This window comes from Chiloscyllium plagiosum, unplaced genomic scaffold (genome assembly GCF_037043375.1).
Source record: "Chiloscyllium plagiosum isolate Xiang-an unplaced genomic scaffold, Cpla_swu_hap1 HiC_scaffold_34, whole genome shotgun sequence".
Lineage (NCBI taxonomy): Eukaryota > Metazoa > Chordata > Chondrichthyes > Orectolobiformes > Hemiscylliidae > Chiloscyllium > Chiloscyllium plagiosum.
This window is the reverse complement of record NW_028270172.1, coordinates 44800702-44824344: the sequence shown is the minus strand read 5'-3', so window position 1 is coordinate 44824344 and position 23643 is coordinate 44800702. Positions and strand designations below refer to the sequence as shown.

The 23643-nt window shown below is 41.8% G+C and overlaps 1 protein-coding gene across 5 annotated transcripts in view; it reads right to left on the bottom strand.

Annotated features, from left to right (window-relative positions):
* Positions 1-2931: 2931 nt before the first annotated feature.
* The window catches only part of ripor2 (RHO family interacting cell polarization regulator 2), a 256355-nt gene continuing 235643 nt past the window's right edge, over positions 2932-23643 (bottom strand). For all 5 annotated transcript variants that reach the window (XM_043719080.2, XM_043719084.2, XM_043719081.2 and 2 more), the window contains 5 exons: positions 23127-23282; positions 19232-19434; positions 15177-15260; positions 14094-14184; positions 2932-4071 (listed from right to left, as the gene is read on the bottom strand). In XM_043719080.2, coding sequence (XP_043575015.2) covers positions 3971-4071; positions 14094-14184; positions 15177-15260; positions 19232-19434; positions 23127-23282 — 635 coding nt within the window. In that variant the 3' untranslated portion in view covers positions 2932-3970. The remainder of the gene's footprint in view (positions 4072-14093; positions 14185-15176; positions 15261-19231; positions 19435-23126; positions 23283-23643) is intronic.

The window sequence follows — 23643 nt, the reverse complement described above, 5'->3', positions numbered from 1 at the left end:
GTTGGAAACTGAATGTTGGGAAGTAGCCATGATTCCCAGCATGAATATAACCATTCAGCGTCATGTCTCCAGAAAATGATTGGATTATTGCCAACTTTGAGCCTGTTGCTACTCTCACTGGATACTCACATCTCCAGAAACCGAGGTCAGAGTTTAAACACAAGGACTGACCATTTAAGACAGAGATGAGGAAACTTTTTTCTCACTCTCAGAGGGTTGACAGTCTTTGGAATTCCATGCCTCAAAAGGCACTGGATTCAGGATTTTTAAATATTTTTAAGGCAGAGTGAAATAGATTCTTGTCAAGATTAGAGTTGTGCTGGAAAAACACAGCAGGTCAGGCAGCATCCGAGGAGCAGGAAAATCAACGTTTTGGGCAGGGGCCCTTCATCAGGAATGAGGCTGGGAGCCTCCAGGGTGGAGTGATAAATGGGAGGGGGCTGGTGCAATAGGTGGATGGAGGAAGGGGTAAAGGTGATAGGTCGGAGAGGAGGGTGCAGCGGATAGGTGGGAAGGAAGATTGGCAGGTAGGACAGGTCATGAGGATGGTGCTGAGCTAGCAGGTTAGAACTGGGATAAGGTGGGGGAAGGGGAATGAGGAAACTGGTGAAGTCCACATTGATGCCCTGGGGTTGAAGTGTTTCGAGGCGGAAGATGAGGCGTTCTTCCTCCAGGCGTCTGGTGGTGAGGGAGTGGCGATGGAGGAAGCCCAGGACCTGTATGTCCTCGGCAGAGTGGGAGCGGGAGTTGAAATTTTGGGTCACAGGGCGGTAGGGCTGATTGGTGTGAGTGTCCCAGAGATGTTGCCTAAAGAGCTCTGTGAGAAAGCGTCTAGTCTCCCCAATGTAGAGGAGACCACATCAGGAGCAACGGGTACAATAAAAGACATTTGTGGAAGTGCAGGTGAAACTTTGATACCGAGGGGATGAAAGATAATCAGAGGCTTGCAGCAACGTAGAGTTGACGCTAAAACTAGTTCAGCTGTGATTTTATTGAATGGTAGAACAGACTTTAAGAGCCAAGTGGCCTACTCTTGTTCATTGTCAGTATGGATTGACCGAAGCAGTCCCTGAACAACGGTGGTGAATAATTCAGTTGTAGCCTGCATCACAACCTGACAGGGATAGTTAGACTCAATAGGATTTCAACTGCATGGGGTAAACAAAAGCTGGATACAAATCACAGCACACCAAAGTGGCAGTGTACATCCCAGTGTTAAAAGCCCATTTGATAAGTATCAGGTCACCAGAATGAAGGGCAGTTGAAAGACACATTTTTGAAGATTAACCTAACGAACATGATTCTTTAGTACTTCATAGCATCCAACAAATATAAACTGAAAGCAGTTTGTAAAAAAGAAGCTCTTTCTAGCAGGCTTGGTGTGCTTCACCTATTTAAAGATTGCACTTGCTCGCTGTGACAGAAAGGATGTTTCCCACAATAAATTATTAACAAATCAAAGTTCATTTGTTTAAATTTATCATTTTTAACCTCAGATCAGCAGCACACAGAAATAAATGTTTAATTTTCATTTTGATGTGAATCACAGAATTTTACAGTACAGACGGAGGCCATTCAAACCTGTACCAAACCATGACTGTACCAAACTCAAAACCAGCTGCTCAGCTAGTCCCATTCTTCAGTCCTATCTCTGTAGCCCTCTAAATTCATCACTTTCAAATACGTATCCATGTACAATTCACCTCCACCATTCCCTCAGGCAGTGCATTCCAAATCCTAACAACTCTGTCAATAAAGAGGTTTCTCCTCATCACATTCTCAGCTCTCATGCTAACAATCTTGAAATTGTGACTCCGAGTTACTGACACACAACTGGTGGAAACAGAATATCTTTCTTTATCCTGTCAAAATTGTTCATAATTTTGAACACCTCAATAAGGTCACCTCTTAACTTTCCCTGCTCCAAGCAGAATAGCCTAGTTTCTCCAATCTCTACTTGTATCTAAAACCTTTCATTCCTGGCATCATTTTAGTAAATCTTCTTTAAACTCCCCCCAAGATTGTTCCTTAAATAAAATGGCTAGAACTGACCACAATACTTTGAATGTGGTTGACCAATGATTTGCAGAGGTGTTGCAAGACTTCCTTGCTCTTATACTCAATGTATCTACTTATAAAACAAAGGATTCTAGAAGCCTTCCAAACAACTGTTTCAACTTGCCTGGCTGCTTTCAGATAATCATGTACATTAACCCCACGATCCCTCTGCTCCTGTACGCCACTCATAGTTGTACCATTTATTATCTCTCCATATTTCTTCCACCAAAATGCCTTACTGCACATTTCTCTGCGTTGAAATTCATCTGCCAGGTGACTGCCCATTTTGCCAACTTGCCAATGCCCTGCTGTTCAGCATCATCCTCACAACTCACTACTCACCCTCGCTTAATATCATTTGCAGATGTACAGATTTTGCCCTCTATGCCCATCTCCAAATCATTTATATAAATAAGAAACAGCAAAGGTCCCAACACCAATCCCTGGGGAACACCATTTTCAACTCATCTTCAAACTGAAAAAAGCCCATCTATACCTACCTTCTATTTCCTATCTTTTAGCTAACTTCTAATCCATGCTGCCAAGGAAGGACCCATCGATCCCAAATATTTTTAATTTGCCAACAAACATGCCCTTGACAAAGCCATGTTGATGGTTTAGTATTATCTTTCTCTTAAGTGAATATTCAAAATATCCCATATTATGGCCTTCATCAGTTTTCCCACTCTTGATGTCAAAATGACAGATCTGTAGTTTCCAAAGTTATCATTTCCTCTTTCTGAAACAATGGTGTTACATTTGCAATCCTCCAGGCCACCAGGATAAACTCTGTACTCAGAGGCCTTGAAAATTTCTGTGAACAGCTCCGTGACTTTTTCCCTCAGCAATGAAGATGTTGTAAGAAGGACAAAATGCATACTTGAAATTTTATTTTAAAAATGCCACCTAGATAAACAAAGAACTTGATGTTTTTTTCCTCCGAAAGACAAGGCAAGGAAATTGAAATTTCAAACAGACTAGTTACAACATAGTATCTGAGCCAGAGATATGCCTCTTTAATAACTGCACCTATTCATTTGTAGGTGATGTAACTCTCAGTCTTTGTTTGTTCTGACATTCTGCAGGTAAACCCAGATCTGAATATTTTATAAATTAGTACCACAGTCTCACACTCTTAAATCTATCATCTCTGGCATATATTGAGACCAACCTTTCAGCTTCATGTACAACATATTTGGAGGAGAGATCGTGCTTTGTAGGAAGAGTATTTTAAGCATGAAACACATACAAGATCTATAGGTACTGCATTATTCAGGTGATGATTGTCATCGTCTGTAGAATTTTTTTTGCTTCTAAATCCTAGTGGCTGAAACATTGCATCTGACATGGATGCAAACTTTAAAGGGCCACTCCCAATTGCACAGCACTCACCTTTCTTACAGACCCAGTATCTTTTTGGCTTTTGTTTCACCCATTTGGCCAAAACATGGCCATGGGACAGCAGAAAGCTAAAAGAAAGTAAGAATATATTAACCAGAGCTGCACTATATACATGGCGTACCCTGATAACTCAAGTCAAAAATGTGCAAATTAAAAAAAATGTAATGCCAGTGTGATCTCAAAAAAACGATAAGAAATGGGAAATTCAGTAGTTAAAACATTTCACTTAATTCTAAATAAATTAACACAAAATAAAGTGATTTCCGTGGAGTTTGAACAACTTTGGTAAAATGTTTGAATGAAATAACTCATTGATTCATTTGTTTCCTCTTTGGATGATGACTATTGTTGGGGAAGGCAAACTGCCAAGTGAAAGGTGTTTGATTCAGAGTGAGCAGTTCTGGTTCTCCTGGACATTGCCACTAGCATCTTTCACCCTCAATGCAGAGTTTGTGCAACTTCCATCCACATGGGCAGGTTGTAATACTGAAGTGTGGTGCAGCGTTCCCTTTTAAAAGGCAGTGCTGACTGCATTTCCTCGTCTTCCTGCAAGTTGCACCATATCCTGAGGGACTTTGTCCAACTGCTCATAAGCCAAGCAGCCTTCTTCTCCTGGGAAGGGAAGAATTGTGGGAGATGAGAATGATGAGATTACAATTAGGTTGTGGCAGTTTTGTACACACATTTTTAATATAGCGAACATCACAATGACTGAAATTTGCACGATGGATCATAATTTCATTGAATTTTAGTTTACAACAAGAGCATTTCACCGTTGTGTTCTGTTAGGAGTTGTACAACAAGAGCCCATTACCTTCTCCATAGAGTGTAGAATTTCCCTTTATTCTGGATTCTGGCTCCTCTTTTGGTACACCATTCTAATATTCTAGAAACCCCCTGCACAAAAGAACACTTCCTAACCACTCTCCTCTCTCTCTTCTAGTGATTGTTTTCAACTTAAGCTCTGAGCCATGGAAATTGATTTTTCTGGATTTATCTGAACAAAATCCTCTGCTTGTAACCTTTTCAACCCAAATCCCTGAAAAGAGCTCCACTTTCTCTCGCCTTTCCTCAATACCAAAGCCTTCCACTGTTCACACCATTGACATTTTTCCAAATAAAGGAAACTACAACTTAATAGTGGAGAAAGTGAGGACTGCAGATGCTGGAGATCAGCGCTGAAAAATGTGTTGCTGGAAAAGCACAGCAGGTCAGGCAGCATCCAAGGAGCAGGAGAATCAATGTTTCGGTCATAAGCCCTTCTTCAGGGCTCCTGAAGAAGGACTTACGCCTGAAATGTCGATTCTCCTGATCCTTGGATGCTGCCTGACCTGCTGCACTTTACCAGCAACACATTTTTCAGCTACAACTTAATAGTGCAGACATTCCTTTCAGTCTTATTTTCAGTGAGTGCTATTTATTGGATCAACTAAGAGGCTTGAAACTAATCAAAGATTGAGCCTCACTTCTCAATAATATTACCTGGGGCAACTCCAGTTTTTCATTGCAGATTCACAGACAGTTCACCCATTTTATGATGAATATCGACAGCTTCTCAAAGGTAAGACCCAGAGAGAATTAGGAAACTGGGAATGCCACAGTCTCAGGAATGGAAAGGAACCGTCTTGCTGCAATGGGATCTCCAGAAACATAGTTTTTCAATACACTGCTTTTAGTGGTGTGGTCACAACTTCTGCTGCAGAGACTGCTGGAGAATCTCGAGCCAAGCAGGTTAATCTCTTGCTCTGTTCATTGTTAGCTCATTTTCAAAAGGGGGCCTAAATTAGGTGATAGCCTCCTCATTTAAATACATAAGGGTCTAACATCAGTTTCAGATGTGCATCATGGATGTCTGAAGTATGGCTTGTACAAATATCAAGATGAATTCATGTTTCAGGGCATATCATGGGTTATTAGTCCCTGAAATTGACCCTTGTTTTGCCACTTTACACTCATGAAGCAAGCCAAACAAGATTCACTTTCTATTCCAAAATTCACACTCTACTCTCAAGATGGAGGATGGGGAAAAGATTGTGGCTGTAAGAATCGCTCCTTTGTTGAGGCATTTTCAGTGTTGGAGCTGATTGCCTTGAATTCTAGGAGCAATAATTACCGTTTTATCTGTTGCACTGTTTTGGAACTTTGGGGAAAAAATAGATCAAAACAAAGGCACTTTAAAAAGGAGGATGAGAGGGACAAAGACAGTGACCACATGGTTAGTGATTCATAAGGAGAAAGCAACCTACACCCAGGTTCTGACCCAGCAGTAACCTGCACAACTGCTCACTCTGCTGTCTGGGTTCAAGTATCTCTGCACATAGGAGTTCGTTTAAAGAAAATAAACATCACTGACTATGGAGAAACTTGTGTGTGGAAGCTCACAGCAGAGGAGCAGCTACGTGGCTTTTTAAAATGTAACATAGTGGTATGTTGTTATTGAGATCAGTCTTTTGAGTAAACTTCAAAAATATAAAAACATAGGTACTATTTTCCGGATCTGTAAACTGTTAAGGTGCAAAGATGGCCTTTAGGAGAATGATGTGCTTTTCCTGTCGGATGTGGGAAATTAGGGAGAGTTTCCACTTTACCAATGATTATGTCTGCAGGAAATGTCTTTGGTTGCGAATACTATCGGATTGCATGGATCGATTGGAGCAGCAGTTAGAGATAATGAGGAATTTACAGGAGCTAGGGGATGTGATGGATGGCAGTTGCAGGGAGGGAGGGAGATAAACCACAGATACAGTCAGGTAGATGGGTTACCTTCAGGAAAGGTAGGAGAGGGAGGCAGGCAGTGCGGGAGTCACCTATGGCTAACCCCATCTCAAACAAGTATACTGTTTTGAAAAATGTAGGGTGTGATGAACTCGCAGGGGAGTATAGCACAAACAGCCAGGTTTCTGGTACCAAGACTGGCTCTAATGTAATAAGGGGTATACTAGATTCCAAGCTATCAACTATGACAGGGGACTGTCTAGTTTGAAATGCAAATGGACTATTTTGCAGCTGACGGCAAGACTTCAGAATGGTGTGTCACTTCCCTGGATCCAGGATCAAAGGTATCTCAGAGAAGGTGCAGTATATTCTCAAAGGGGAGAGATAAAGAACAAAGAAAATTACAGCACAGAAACAGGCCCTTCGCCCCTCTAAGCCTGCGCCGATCCATATCCTTTATCAAAAGCTGCTGTCTATTTTCTAAGGGTCTGTATCCCTTTGCTCCCTGCCCATTCTTGCATCTGTGTAGAATCATCTTAAATGATGCCAACGTGTGCACCTCTACCACCTCCGCTGGCAACGCATTCCAGGCACCCACCAACCTCTGCATAAAGAACTTTCCATACATTTATCCCTAAAGTTTTCCCCTCTCATTTTGAACTTGTGACCCTTAGTAATTGAGTCTCCCACTCTTGTAAAAAGCTTCTTGCTATCTACCCTGATTTTATAGACCTAAATCAGGTCTACCCTCAACCTCTGTCTTTCTAATGAAAATAATCCTAACCTACTCAACATTTCTTCAGAACTAGCACCGTCCATACCCAGCAACATCCTAGTGAACCTCCTCTGCCCCCTCTCCAAAGCATCCACATCCTTTTGGTAATGTAGTGACAGAACTGTACGCAGTATTCCAAATGTGGCCGAACCAAAGTCTTCTACAACTGTAAAATGACCTGTCAACTCTTGTACTCAATACCCAAACTGATGAAGGAAAGCACACCGTCTGCCTTGTTGACCTGGGGTGCATTGCCACCTTCAGGGTATAACACCCAGATTTCTCTTTATTTTTCCTCAGGACTTTTCCATTTCCTGTATAGTTCGGTCTTGAATTGGATCTTCCAAAATGTATCACATCGCATTTGCCCAGATTGAACTCCATCTGCCATTTCTCTGCCCAACTCTCCAATCTGTCTATATTCTGCTGTATTGTCCAACAGTCCCCTTCACTATCTGCTACTCCACCAAACTTAGTGTCATCTGCAAACTTGCTAATCACATCACCTATACCTTCGTCCAAATCTTTTATGTACATCACAAGCAATAGTAGTCTCAGCACGGATCCCTGTGGAATATCACTGGTCACAGTTCTCCATTTTGAGAACCTCCCTTCCACTATTACGCTTTGACTCCTGTTGCCCAGCCAGTTTTCTATCCATCTAGCTAGTACACCCTGGACCCCATGCGACTGCACATTCTCCATCTGCCTACCATGGGGAACCTTAAGAAATGCCTCACTGAAATCCATGTACCAGCAGGAGGTCGGTGTACACATTGGAGCTAACGGCATAGGAAGTGAAAAGGATGAGATTCTGAGCAGGGAATATAGGAAGTTAGGCAGGAAGCTAAAATCTAAGTCCTCAAGGGTGGTAATATCTGGATTACTCCCTATGCCACGAGCTAGTGAGAGTAGGATTAGGAAGACAGAGCAGATGAATGTATGGATGAAGAGCTGGTGTAGGAGAGAACGAATCACATTTTTGGATCATTGGAATCTCTTCTTGAGTATAAGTGACCTGTACAGGAAGGACAGATTGCACCTGAAATGGAAGGGGGCTAATGTTCTGGAGGTGAGATTTGCTAGAGCTGCTCAGGACGATGTAAACTAGGAAGGGGAAGGTGGTAGGACCGAGGGAGATAGTGAGGAATGAGATCAGTCTGAGTCTGGTACAGCTGGGAAAAACAGTAAGTGAAACAGTCAGGGCACACAGGAACAAAGCAGAGGATGATAAATTAAACTGCATTTATTTCAATGCAAGAGGCCTAAAAGGGAAGGCAGATGAACTCAGGGCATGGTTAGGAACATGGGACTGGGGTATCATAGCAATTACTGAAACATGGCTCAGGGATGGGCAGGACTGGCAGCTTAATGTTCCAGGATACAAATGCTACAGGAAGGACAGAAAGGGAGGCAAGAGAGGAGGGGGAGTGGCGTTTTTGATTAGGGATAACATTATGACTGTATTCAGGGAAAATATTCCTGGGAATACATCTAAGGAAGTTATTTGGGTGGTACTGAGAAATAAGAAAGGGACAGTTCTGTAGATTCCCCAACAGTTAGCGTGAAATTGAGAAACAAATTGAGAGATCTTAGTTCTCTCTAAGAATAATAGGGTGGTTATGGTAGGGGAACTTAACATTCCAAAAATAGTCTGAGATTGCCATAGTATTAAGGGCTTGGCTGGAGAGGAATTTGTGAAGTAATTTTCTGATTCAGTATGTGGATGTACCTACTAGAGAAGACCTACTCTTGGGAAATAAGGCAGGGCAGATAACTGAGGTGTCAGTGCGGGAGTACTTTGGGGCTCGCGACCATAATTCTATTAGTTTCAAGATAGTGATGGAAAAGGATAGACTAGATCTAAAAATTGAAGTTCTAAATTGGATGAAGGTCAATTTTGACAGTACTAGGCAAGAACTTTCAAATGCTGATTGGAGGCAGATGTTTGCTGGAAAATGGGAAGCCTTCAAACATGAGTTAACAAGAGTCCAGAGACAGTGTGTTCCTGTTGATGTGAAGGGCAAGGCTGGTAGGTGTAGGGAATCCTGGATGAGAAATTGAGATTTTGGTCACTAATAAGAAGGAAGCATATATCAGGGAAAGACAGTAGAGATGGAGTGAATACCTAGAAGAGTATAAAGGCAGTAGAAGTATACATAAGGAAATCATAAGGGCAAAAGGGGGACATGAGATAGCTTTGGAAAATAGGGTTAAGGAGAATCCAAAGGATGAAAAGGTAACTAGGGTGAGAATAGGGCCCCTTAAGGACCAGCAAGGCCACCTATATGTGAACTGCAGAAGAGTGGGGAAGGTGTTTACTGTGGAGAAGGACATGGGAGATAGAAGTTGGGGAAATAAATGGTGACATCTTGAAAAATGTCCATATTACAGAGGTGGAGGTGATGAACATCTTAAAATGCATAAAGGTGGATAAATCCCAGGGACCTGATCAGGTCTACCCTAGAATTCTGTTAGAAGCTAGAGAAGTGATTGCTGGGCCCCTTGCTGAAATATTTGTATCACCAATAGCCAGAGGTGAGGTACCAGAAGACTGGAGGTTGGCGAACATGGTGCTATTATTTAAGAAAGTGGTAAGGAAACACGAGGGAACTATAGACCAGTGAGCCTGACCTCGGTGGTGAGCAAGTTGTTGGAGGGAATTTACATGTATTTGGAAAGGCAAGGACTGATTATGGATACTTAACATGACTTTGTGCATGGGAAATCATGTCTCATGAACTTGATTGAGTTTTTTAAAGAAGTAACAAAGAGGATTGTGAGGGGAGAGCAGTGGAGTTGATCCAATGTGTACTTCAATAAGGCGTTCGACAAGGTTCCCCATGGGAGACTGGTTAGCAAGGTTAAATCACACAGAATAGAGGCAGAACTAGCCATTTGGATACAGAACTGGCTCGAAGGTAGAAGACAGAGTGTGGTGGTGGAGGGTTGTTTTTCAGACTGGAGGTCTGTGACCAGTGGAGTGCTGCAAGGATCAGTGCTGGGTCCACAGCTTTTCATCATTTATATGAATGTGAAGATAGGACATATGGTTAGAAAGTTTGCAGATGACACCATAATCGGGGGGTGTAGTGGATAGTGAAGAAGGTTATTTCAGAGTACAATGAGTCCTTGATCAGATGGACCAAGGAGTGGCAGATGGAGTTTAATTTAGATAAAAGCAAGATGCTGCATTTTGGAAAAGGAAATCAGAGCAGGACTTATACACTTAATGGTAATGTCCAGGGGACTGTTGCTGAAAAAAGAGACCTTGGAGTGCAGGTTCATAGTTCCTTGAAAGTGGAATCACAGGTAAATAGGATAGTGAAGGCAGTGTTTGTTATGCTTTCCTTTATTGGTCAGTGTAATGAGTACAGGAGTTGGGAGGTACAGGACATTGGTGCAGCTGTACAGGACATTGGTTAGGCCCACTGTTGGAATACTGCATCCAATTCTGGTCTCCCTGCGATAGGAACAATGTTGTGCAACTTGAAAGGGTTCAGAGAAGATTTACAAGGTTGTTGCCAGGGTTGGAGGGTTTGAGCTGTAGGGAAAGAATGAGTAGACAGAACTACTTTCCCTGGAGTATTGGAGGCTGAGGGATGACCTTATCGAGGTTTATAAAATCATGAGGGGCATGGATAAGGTAAATGGACAAGGTCTTTTCCCTGGGGTAAGGGAGTCCAAAATTAAAGGGCATAGGTTTAATGTGGGAGGGGAAAGATTTAAAAGAGATGTAAGAGGCAACTTTTTCACTTGGAGGGTGGTGCGTGTATGGAATGAGCTGCCAAAGGAAATGGTGGAGGCTGGTACAATTACAGCATTTAAAAAGCATCTGAATACGTATATCAATAGGAAGGGTTTAGAGTTATATGGGCAAATGCTGGCAAATGGGATTAGACTTATTTAGGATATCTGGTCAGCATGAATGAGTTGGACCGAAGGGTTTCTTTCTGTGCTGTAAATCTCTGTGACTCTATGACACTAAGTGATAACTTGTATATTTTCAGCATTACTATTTTGATATTTTTGTCATTTCTCCTTATATATAAACATTTGATCCCCTATATTTTGTTATCACATTCATCAACTTTTAAATATTTGGTATTTGCATGATAAACTCCCTCACCTCTTTCACTAGTAAGGAGGCAATTAGCCTTGTGGAATTGTCACTGGACTGTTAATCCAGAGACCCAAGTAATGTTCTGGGAACCCAGGTTAGAATCCCTCCACAGCAGATGGTGGAATTTGAGTTCAATAAATATCTGGAATCAAGAGTCTAATGACGGTCATGAAACAATTGTCAGGGAAAAACCCATCTGATTCAGTAATGCCTTTTCTGGAAGGAAACTGCCATCCTTGCTTGGTCTAGCTGACATGTGACTCCAAACCACAACAATGTAGTTGACTCTTAACAATTCGAGATGGACAATACATGCTGGCCTAGTCAGCAAGGCCCTCATCCCATAAATTATTTTTAAAAAATACTGCTACTGTGAAAATTAGATGTGCAAGCACGGTTTAGCTATTCTACTCAAATTCTAAATTTGGCCCACTGACCATGATGTCAGTTTAGAAACAATTAAATATGTTAATGCCAGTCAAATGTCATCCTTTTGTTCTGAGCTGATAAACAGACAAAAATTACATTAGTTCTGCTGAAATGACTAATCCAACGATTTAATAAAACGTGAGACTGATGGAACAGAAACAAGAAGATAGGCTTGATGAGTGATCTGAAGAGCTGAATATGCAGTGCGGTCCTGCAGTAAATGCATATAGTCAGGTTTGATCCGGCAACAACATTTTAATCCCGTAATCCTCCACTAAATAGGGAAAGCTCAAACTAGACCATGAGTCAGCAGACCCCCCCCACCCCCCCGTCAATCAATTCACTTAATGAATTACCCATTTGATATTGGCTGAATACGCAAATGAGAAAACTTGCAAATGAGCAAGAATTGTAGAGCAACTGGTAGGAAATTCAGCAGCCAAACCAGCAGCAGTGCTGCTTCCTATTACTACCAATAGAAAGATAACATCCACAATCTCCCAGGCTAGTCTAACGTGATATTCTACCTGTCCAAAGACAATTACACTAGTGTGGTGCACACAGCTCACCTTCCAAATAAAGAGATCTATCTGTATGGTGCAACACAAAGCCAGTGTATCAGTTGCAAGCAATTCCATCTTTTTTTTTTAAACAATTGTTTGCCACTAGCAGCGAGAATCCTCCTGCTGGTCATTTCCCCTTATGGGAGTAATCAGCAGCCACAATATGAAACCAGCTTCTGAGAGGGATACCACAACCTCTGGTAAGAATGTAGATTATTGGGTAATATCTCCACTCATCACCCTTGGAGACTATACTGTTGAGGGTAATTGGAAATTATATTATGCATAATTTGCATTATGTGACAACCTTCAACTGCCACATTTTGTTGGAAAAATAGTTCTACTGTTCTCAGGGTTGTCTGCTTGCTGGATGTTTGGATATGAGCTTGAAAGCTAAGTTTATCATTTCAAGTCCTAGCTGTGTTCCTCACACGTTGGCTCATGAGACAGAGTCAATAGTCTTAAAATAAAGATGGCAAAAGACTCCATCACTGATGCACAGTGCTAGCAATTTCTACCATCTACGAGATTCACTGTAGCAATTCAGCAAGGCACTTTCACCAGGACCTTCCAAACCTGTGACCTCTACTAACTGAAAGGACCGACATGGGAGTATCATAACCTGAAAATTCTCCTCTAAGCTACATGTTAATTCCTTCCATGTTACTGGGTCAAAATCCTGGAATGCCTTCCCTAACAGGAGAATGGATGAATCCACAGCAAATGGAATGCAGTAGTTCAAGACAGCAGCTCGCCAACACCTTTCCAAGATAATTAGGGAGGCACAATAAACACTGGCCTAGCTAGTGAAGCCCTCATCCCTGAGGGGCATGGATAGGGTAAATAGGCAAAGTCTTTTCCCTGGGGTCGGGGAGTCCAGAACTAGAGGGCATAGGTTTAGGGTGAGAGGGGAAAGATATAAAAGAGACCTAAGGGGCAACTTTTTCACACAGAGGGTGGTACGTGTATGGAATGAGCTGCCAGAGGAAGTGGTGGAGGCTGGTACAATTGCAACATTTAAGAGGCATTTGGATGGGTCTATGGAGGGATATGGGCCGGGTGCTGGCAGGTGGAACTAGATTGGGTTGGGATATCTGGTCAGCATGGACGGGTTGGACCAAAGGGTCTGTTTCCATGCTGTACATCTCTATGACTCTATAAATCGAAGGAAATATTTAATACAGCTCATTGCGACTTATCTTCAGTGATTTCCATATGCCAGGCTCAGGAATTTACATTTTTTGTGTTTGGAGACAGGAGAACGAAAGAAAAGTGTAAAAAGGAAGTGTTATTTCTGCTGACCATGAAGGAACTCACTTTGGAGCAATGTTAACGCTTTAAACATTATAACGTTTCATTCTCACACCAAATGTAAATTCTGTGGCAGAATTATATCAATTTGAACATGCTGAAGCAATTCCACGTTTCCCTAGGTACAATCTTAATTTAGCTTTAATTTCATGAAGTGAAGGAAAAAAATAATTAAAAGGAAAGGAGGTCCAGGTCAGTTCAGTATTAATAGCTCACTGTGTTTCAACTCTCTCTGCCTTATTAAAGAAAGGAACATTTTGAAGCACTAATCACATACCTCAGTTGGATGCAATTTTTATGCTGCTTTGTGTCTGTATAAAAAAGGCAATAAAACAGTCGGACATAGTGATCTTCGGCTCTAGATTCAAACTTAAAGAAAACCTCAGGCAATTCCTGCATGATCTCTGTCTCTCGTTTTGTCATCATGGGAGGATTTGCACAAAAGGGAGTATCGTGTTTTAAAAGAAACGGTTAGGTTTTACAGTTTAGTGCTCCTGGTTCTGGTCTTTGGGTGGTAAGAGCAGCATCAGGGGTTACCGTACCTGTCTCCCAGCTTCATCAGGAGAGCTGTCAACCCACTGCACTCACCACCTTGGTGCTGCCGCAACACAATGAATCTGACAAGTGCAGCATTGACTGGACCAGCTGGTCTAAACTGTAACCAATAATCCCGAACTTCTAGCTACTGTGTGGCTCATCCACATGGAAAAGCACTCACCTAGCGAGAGGAGTGATTCAGCAGCGGCTTGCCGGAGGAGTTCTCTTTCAGATTGGCACAAACTCACCAATATATCAATGCTTTCACAAGCCTGTGGGTGCAGCAAATGAATATTTGAAATTGATTAGATCAGTATTTATAAACAACTTTTGAAAGCACCTATCATTCCACATGTAATATCATTTTACACTGAGCTGGAAGGTTCATTTTCAGACATTTCGTCAGCATACTAGGTAACATCTTCAGTGAGCCTCCGGATGAAGCACTGGTGGTGTAGCCCGCTTTCTATTTATGTGTTTAGGTTTGCTTGGGTTGGTGATGTCATTTCCTGAGGTGACATCATTTTCTATGGTGATGCCATTTCCTATTCTTTTTCTCGGGGGTGGTAAATGGGATTAAAGTCAATGTTTTTGTTGATAGAGTTCTGGTTGGAATGCCATGCTTCTAGGAATTCTCGTGCGTGTCTCTGTTTGGCTTGTCCTAGGATGGATGTGTTGTCCCAGTCGAAGTGGCATCCTTCCTCATCCACAAAAAGACATTTCCTTCTCTCACTAGTATCCTTACATACGGCAAGTCTTTTCCCTGGGGTGGGAGAATCCAGAACTAGAGGGCATAAGTTTAAGGTGAGAGGGGAAAGATTTGAAAAGGACCTAAGAGACAACTTTTCACGTGTGTGTGGAATGAGCTCCCAGAGGAAGTGTTGGAGGCTGGTGCAATTACAACATTTAAAAGGTTTTGGATGGGTATATGAATAGGAAGGGTTCAAAGGGATATGGGCCAAATACTGGCAAATGGGACTACATTAATTTAGGATACCTGGTTGGCCTGGATAAGTTGGACCAAATGGTCTGTTTCTGTGCTGTATATCTCCATGACACTGTTGTGCGGAGGAAATAGTTCCAAAATTCAAAAGGGAAGTGAATATAAGCAAGGCAAGAACTTAAACAGGGTGTAGAGAATGGTCAGTGAAGAGAAGCTGAATTTAACTCCACACACATCTGGCACACATAGGATAGTCAAAATATCCTGAACTTTGCATGATCATTATCATTACATTGTGGATTTTATACAAGTTGTACTTACTTTAATACATTTTAGTGCTGTGCAAGCAGCCCTTTGGATCTTTATATTGGGTTGGGTCAGTGCCTTGGTGTAATAGAGCAAAGCCTGTGAAAGGAAGGAGTGCATTCTTTCAAACACATAGTTTTCATTCTCTCAAAGAAGCACAAATGCAATTTTATGTCACATTAAGAGAAAATACTGCAGTGAATCGTCATAACCTTGGCAAAGTGTCATTTTCAGGGAGTTTCCTGGAGGTATTTCTCATGCTGTCTTCCTTTGCCTACCTCATTAATCATTGAATTGTTCAAGTGCAGAAGGAGAAATGCACACCTCTGCCAGGACTTTCAGGTCTAATGCCATGCCAGGATGTGCCATTGAAAGTCTGATGCTTGACCATTATTTTAGAGAAGGTGGCCAAGACAGGGAAGCTGCCACACTAATACAAGGACAAGAACCTGGAGGTATTGGTGGACAGGGTGGCGGAGGACATTTCCTTATGAAGGGCTTATGCCTGAAAAGTTGATTCTCCTGCTCCTCGGAAGCTGCCTGCCCTGCTGTGCTTTTCCAGCACCACCCTCTCGACTCTGATCTCCACATCCGCATTCCTCACTTTCTCCTAGTGGAGAGGAGTGCCAACCTCTTTCCTCTTGACAGCCAAAAGAGATCATGGCATGAGATACTGCCAACCTGGACTGAGATCAGTGCACTCTCCCCACAAGAACAGATACACAGTAATGTTGAATGAAGGGCAATGACCTTCTGTGCTCTGCAAGGATAAGTGCCATCATGTTTCCTCCATTCCTCCGTTCTAACTCTGCTGTTATACATGCATCCGACCAAGACTCACTGTCTCACACTATTGCATGCAGCACCTTCATTCAATGACTCTCACCCAGCTCATCCTCCAAATTACCAATCCTGCATGGCCTCAGCACTTACATAGAACATAGAAGAATACAGCGCAGTACAGGCCCTTTGGCCCTCGATGTTGCGCCGATCCAAGCCCACCTAACCTACACTAGCCCACTATCCTCCATATGCCTATCCAATGCACGTTTAAATGCCCATAATGAAGGAGAGTCCACCACTGCTACTGGCAGGGCATTCCATGAACTCACGACTCGCTGAGTAAAGAATCTACCCCTAACATCTGTCCTATACCTACCCCCCCTTAATTTAAAGCTATGCCCCCTTGTAATAGCTGACTCCATACGTGGAAAAAGAATCTCACTGTCGACCCTATCTAAACCCCTAATCATCTTGTACACCTCTATCAAGTCACCCCTAAACCTTCTTTTCTCCAATGAAAACAGCCCCAAGTGCCTCAGCCTTTCCTCATACGATCTTCCTACCATACCAGGCAACATCCTGGTAAACCTCCTCTGCACCCGTTCCAGTGCCTCCACATCCTTCCTATAGTATGGGGACCAAAACTGCACACAATACTCCAGATGCGGCCGCACCAGAGTCTTATACAACTGCAACATTACCTCAGTACTCCGGAACTCAATTCCTCTACCAATAAAAGCCAGTACGCCATATGCCTTCTTCACCGCACTATTTACCTGGGTGGCAACTTTCAAAGATTTGTGTACATGGACACCAAGATCTTTCTGCTCATCCACACTACCAAGTATCCGACCGTTAGCCCAGTACCCTATCTTTTTATTACTCTTACCAAAATGAATCACCTCACACTTAGCTACATTGAACTCCATTTGCCACCTTTCTGCCCAGTTCTGCAGCTTATCAATATCCCGCTGTAACCTGCCACATCCTTCCTCACTGTCTACCACTCCTCCGACTTTCGTATCATCCGCAAACTTGCTCACCCAACCTTCTAACCCCTCCTCCAGGTCATTTATAAAAATGACAAACAGCAATGGTCCCAAAACAGATCCTTGCGGAACACCGCTAGTGACAGCACTCCAAGATGAACACTTTCTGTTCATTTATTCAGGCCACCTGAGTGAAATGAGTTATCCCTGCTCACAGCTGTCCTGTTTCTGCATCATCTAACTCAATTTCTCATTTTGCCAGGGTGGCTCATAAACCTTCTCTCCAAGTCCTCCAGGCCCTTCCTATGATCACGTCACACCCTTATATTTGGGGTTGCCTGCTTTCCAGTCAGTGTCCCCCTTTTGTCTTAGTGTAATGGCTCCAAATGCCACACTTGAGTTGATGACTTTCCCCAACACAGCATGGACTGCCCGCGATAACCCCTTTTACATTTACTGCTCAAACCTCCACTACTGACTGTGGCCAACCACCCAGATCCTGATCAGACAGTGACCTTGCTAACGTATGGTGGCACTCCCTGACTGATCATAGTCCCCTTTCACTTCACTATGTATAACTCCCTCACTTAGACTTTCAGACATGGCCATTTGTTGAAGGGTATGCAGAGAGATTAACATGTGAGTTGTTGAAACAGCTGTGAGGGCGATATTGGCATAAACTCATACAGCAATGTGTATCCTCCCCTTATCCATTTAATGCTACGACCATAACAAGCTGCCTGGGCTTTGAGGCTGCACTGAAAGGCAAAGGAGTGATGCTCTCAGTGTCCATGCAAGTACAAAGTGAGTGAGTACTAGGAAAGCATCAGCATCCTGTCCTGATTGTAGTTCTGTGTCACGGTGACCTAGCTGGAACATTGCAATATAAGGTGTCAGTAGCTGTAATGTGCAGTGGTAAAGTGCTGAACTGTCTTCTGCTTTAGTCTGAGATTAATCACAATGATAGGATGAGGTTGGTATTCTGTGTGGATGAAGGGTGGAGGGACTTGCTGCCATTGAGATGCCCTGAGATGTTGGGGAATGGAGGTGAAAAGGAAAGGCTACAGAGCAACTGGTGAGCGACTGGTGCCAGATAACTGCCCAGACTTTCAAGTTGGGAATTGGTGCCTTCTAGTTTCTCACCAGTGCCTGGGGAGAACTGCATATTGCATATAATGAGATGAGATTAGCGAAAAATAAGTTGCAAATACATAGAAATAAGGTCCTCAGAATCATTAGTCAGAATCATTGGTGGCCTTTAAGTGGCAATTGGATAGGTACATGGATAGGTGCTTAAGCTAGGACAAATGTTCGGCACAACATTGTGGGCCGAAGGGCCTGTTCTGTGCTGTATTGTTCTATGTTCTATGTTCTCACCACTTACCAGCAAGATTCTCATCTAGCCATTGAAACCTTAAGGGGAAAATTGGGCTTTTCTCCCTTCAACATTAGGGATCACATTGCTCATTCTCACCATTTTCTGCCACAATTCTCGTCATTGCCCATGCTGCTTAAGGTCGGGACATTTTTACTATTTTTGCTGACATGCACATATTATCCAAATACAGAAAAGAATCTGAAATTCAGATTCTCTCAGTTCCTGATTATTAGTTTGAAATTTTATTATAATCACTCTTGACAATAATAAAAGTAGATTCACTGGTAAGTTTGAATCGTAATTTGGGTTTGCGTAAACAAAGAAAACATTTACAGGGGTTTGGAAAAACAGCAAAGGGAATGGGATAGTTACTTGGTTCTCCCAAACAGCTGAGACAGACATGATGGACTGAACCATCTCCTTTTTCCTGTCAGATTCCTATACTACAGTAAGAAGCAAAAGTAACAAGGTCATTTTCTAGGCAGTTTCAGCTGGAATCCTTAGCCACTGAAATAAATTTCACACACAGAAAATCATGAACAGCACACCTGCAGGCAATGACCTCAGAATGGTTTTTTCAAATAAGCAAAAGAGAAAAAAAAAACAATGAATCCAATGTTATCAAAGTAATGGTAAGTTGAAGATTATTTGAATGAATTAAACTGGTAAATGCAGAGGTTTATACATGAGTGAGATAATAAATTATTACTGGAAACTATCTCTGACTCATTAGTATAACTTCCAAATTCAGGTTAAAAGCCTGTAGGTGTGGACAAATGTTCTGAAGTACTGGCAGGTGCTGTTCAATACATTATATATGAAATGTAACTGCATGTAGATAATGGACACATTATTATCCAGTTTAATGATTTATGAATTGAATAATACAAAACATCTCAATATTACATTGGGGTCTATACCTTTTCTCTGAAATTGTTGTTTGTTGATGCTGTGGTGAGGAAAGAAGTGGCAGCTTGTACCAGGTCGTTGTTCATCTCCAGTAGAAGGAAAGCAATCGCCTTTAAGGTCTCCTCTAAAGGTTGAAGGTTCTGAGCTGGCTGCTCCTCCAATGTCTCGAGCGTCTTTTCTGGTTGCAAGGATTGAAGAGTCTGCTGCAGCTCAACTACATTTCAAAATGAAGAGATTGTTTTTAATCACCAGGCTTCATTTCATCACAAACATTAGATAAAAATGATATATGAAAGAAAGATGTTAAAAAGTGTTTTACAGCCAATTAGGTCCTTTTAAAGTGTAATGTCTACTATAAGGTAGGAATTTTGGCAGCTGATTTGAACTTGACAAACACCAATGAGGTAAAATGGCCAGTTAATGTGTTTTGGTGATGTTGATTGATGGATAATTTTTGATCGGGTGCTGGGAGAGCCACTTAGCTTGTTTTCCAATAGTTTGATGGGATTCACAAACAGAAATTGCTGGAAAAACTCAGCAGGTCTGGCAGCATCTTTGGCGAGAAAGCAGAGTTAACATTTTAAGTCCAGTAACCCTTCTTCTGAAGTGATAGTAGCCAGGAAAAAGGTTGGTATCTAGCTGCCATCAGTTCTGAAGAAGGGACACGGGATATGAAATGTTAATTCTGCTTCCTCTCCACTGATGCTGCCAGACCTGCTGAGCTCTTCCAGCAATTTCTATTTTTGCTTTTGATTTCCAGGATCTGCAGTTCTTTTAGTTTTTAGTTTGATGGGAGTTTTGATGCCACCTGAGAAGAGGCTGATCCTTCCAGTTAATGGTTCATCTGAAAGATGGTATCTATGCCAGTGCAGGACTCCTTCAGCCGACTTAGGTTTTGTGCTTGGATCTGGATTGGGGCTGAAACCATCCCCTTCGGACTCAGCTGTGTGGTTATTAATTATCACTACACTTTCAATAAAATTTTACCTTTCGTGAACTTTCTGATTTTGTAATGCTATCATACGCTTGTAGCTGTGTTGACCAGCAGTGTATAGTGATAAAATCACACAGAGGGTGACTTGCCACAACTGCGTATTAATAAGACTCAGACTACAAATCAGAGAATTGTGACCTAGATGTTGCTGACACATCCAGTGGCAACTTACTGCCTCCACCAGCAAGAAAGCTGGCAGAAATGAGATCCAATCAAGTTGAAGTGCTCTTCAACAAGCTTCTTGGCCAATTGTAGGCCTTGACAGTGGAGTTTTATCTCACTGGAAGTTGCTGGCCAATCAGAGGCTGGCTGCTTTTTGTGAAGATATGTAGCTTGGGAGCTGGTTGGATTCATTTTGGGTCTGTTCTGAAGAGTTTTCAAGTGATGCAATGCTGAGAAGGTAAGTCAGTTTTTTCTACCTCTACAGGGTGGTTGTGGTTTGAGACACAGGGAATGGTGTACAGCAGCCACCCCCATCCCCAGCCAACCCTGGATTCCTGCCCTGCCTTGGTCACAGATTGGAGCAAATGCAGGCCCCATCCAGCCTAGTAGGCACACTGGCCTGGTTATCCAGTCAGGGAACTAGCCACTTTTCTTGAATGCTATGAAGGCACACAATTGGGCTAGCGGAAAATTGATGCTCTTTTGTGACATGTAATTGATCACTAAAGGCTTCAATTCCAAGCGAGTGGAGAGAATTTCCAATGAACCTTCTCACCAGCATTTATTTGCTGAGGAAGTAAGAATTTCTCACGGGCCAACTTGCTCAATTAATTGCCCTTCTTGCCACTTTTCTCATCACCTCAAAGGAGAGGAACCTTGTGCCCCAAAGGGGAGAATTTCATTTGTAGAGCAATACTCCTAATAGTGCTTCAATGATTCCTAGGAGGAAAGCTTATGCACTGTGCATGTGAGTTGCATGCACAATATTTTTTCACGGTGCTGTGTTTAATGAAAGATGTACAACAGAAGTAGGAATTTATGCTGTCTGCCTGCATGATGCTGAGCCACGGTCCTATTTGTTTGTTTAGTTGAAGTAATGAGATCCATTAGATATTTGTTTCATAGAATATAGCATAAGATTTCCTCTGGTTACCTGTTCAACACCAACAAAGTTTACTGATCCCCCTACTGTTTGTGTGGCATTTGTTCTGTGGAAATTAGTTTGCTGTAGTAGTTTCAAATGATTTGGAGATGCCATGTAGAACATTCATGTAGAACTCTGAGCTCAAAAACTGCATGAATTTATGTAAAACTCTATTATCTCACTTTTTAGATTAGAACCAATCTAAACATCATGGCATAGACAGAGAATACAGGGGGCTAACACCTTCAACATATTGTCTAGCTATCACCATTGTTAACAGCTAACCCAAGAATGCAACTTTAAAAAAAAGGTTTTGTGATTTACACATGAAAGAAGTGAAACTATCTCTGTATTCTAACAGATGAAAGGCTTAACAGACAATCAATTTTTCAACGTATAATTTCAGTTACATCACATTGCAAATTTTTGCTATAAATTCTGTGTTACGATCGAGCCCTCCACTATCACCTGATGAAGGAGCATCGCTCCGAAAGCTAGTGTGCTCCCAATTAAACCTGTTGGACTATAACCTGGTGTGTGATTTTTAACTTTGTAGTTTCAAATGGTTATGAAGTGTGTCAGGATCTATGGAGTATGTGAAAACTGCCTGAAAAAGTCACATTCTTTCTTCCTTCTTTGTGGTTCAGACTATGCATTGGCAAATATACCATCTAAATAGAGCTGTAATGGATTTGATGAGGAGGAGATTTGAAAATGCTGAAAAATGATACAAGAAATGATTATAAATTTTTGCACTCGCAAAGAGGGAAGGGATTTGAGTTAAATAATCACCCGACACCCTACTTAATTGTATTTTCCATTGTGTTGGGCATAAAACAAGAAACTGATTCACAGGGTTGGGTTAAAATTATCTGTCGGGCAGATTTAATGAGTCATCACTCCTGGGGTAGAGCTTCATCAACAAGAGTGCAAGTTGTGATTTCAGGCACATAGTGCAGTGCAAGTCAAATTATTTTCTATTTGGTACAACTTTGTAACTTCCTAAATCTGACACCAATAATATGCTGACACTAAAGAAAATCATCTCCAATAAGGGCTAGACATATAAATATTTGAACATATCAATACAATAGGGAATAAGTCTAAATAGAAGGAAAAGTAATTTAATGTGAATGATGTTAGGGTAATCAAATAAAATATGCCAGAAGCAGTTAGTTTGAAGTTAGATCAAGGTTAAAAGCATTTAAACACTGCATATATTAAGGTAACCCAGAGTCCCAAACCAAAGCAAGGCGAATCTAGTGATATTACCACTGGACTGTTAATCCAGAGACCAAGGTAATGTTCTGGGGACCACCCACAGCAGATGAGGGAATTTGAATTCAAAAGGAGTCTGGATTTAAGAGTCTAATAATAACCATGAGTTGATTGTCAGAATAAAAATCATCTGGTTCCTTCAGAGAAACTTGCCATCATTACCTGGTCTGGCCTACATGTGACTCTTGACCCACAGCAATGTGGTTGACATTTAGCTGCCTTCTGGGCAATTAGGAATGGGCAATAAATGCTGGCCTGGCCAGTGACACCCTTATCCCGTGAATGAATAAACAAAAACTCATATTCTGAGGACATGGGTTCAAATCCTACTGCGGCAGATGTTAAAAATGTATGCTTAGAAATGTTATCCTAATGGCATATACGGAAAGAAATCTGTGCCTGGCGAACATGTAATTACTCTGAATTGCTCTCTGGGTAATTAGGTTCAGACAATAAATGATACCCACATTACGTGAACAAATCATACATGAAGCAGAGTGCTTTAATTTCTTGTGTGTTTGTGATAGCTGAAACTATCACACTGTACCTTCATTTGCCAGCTGTGTCAGGTGCTCTCCAAAATCAGATATGTTGTGACTTGATAAATAGTTAACAAACTGGCAGACAGTTATCACTTCCTGTGCGTCAGGGGCAGTGAACAACTCAGATTTATCGAGCATCTGATTCACAATGGTTCGAAAGACTGGAAATCAGAATAATAGGGTAAAGCGTCAAAATTCAAATAATTCAGCACAAACATAAGTATCTTTATTTTGGAAACCTTTTCCTTCCCCTTGCTAGATTCCAGGATTTCCCATTTGATTCAGCTTTATATTCAATCTAAGTCAAGAGTTTATCGTGAGTTCAGAAGTGGAGATATTTGCTGATAATGATATTAAGTGTTCAGCTCAATTAATCTGATAATGAAGCAGGCTGCTCTGAGATCGTGTAACTGTGATATAAATTCAAGTGTTTCTTTCTGTAGCTGACAGCAACATCATAGAATCCCTACAGTGCAGAAGGAGGCTATTCAACCCATAGAGTCCGCACTGACCCTCAGAAGA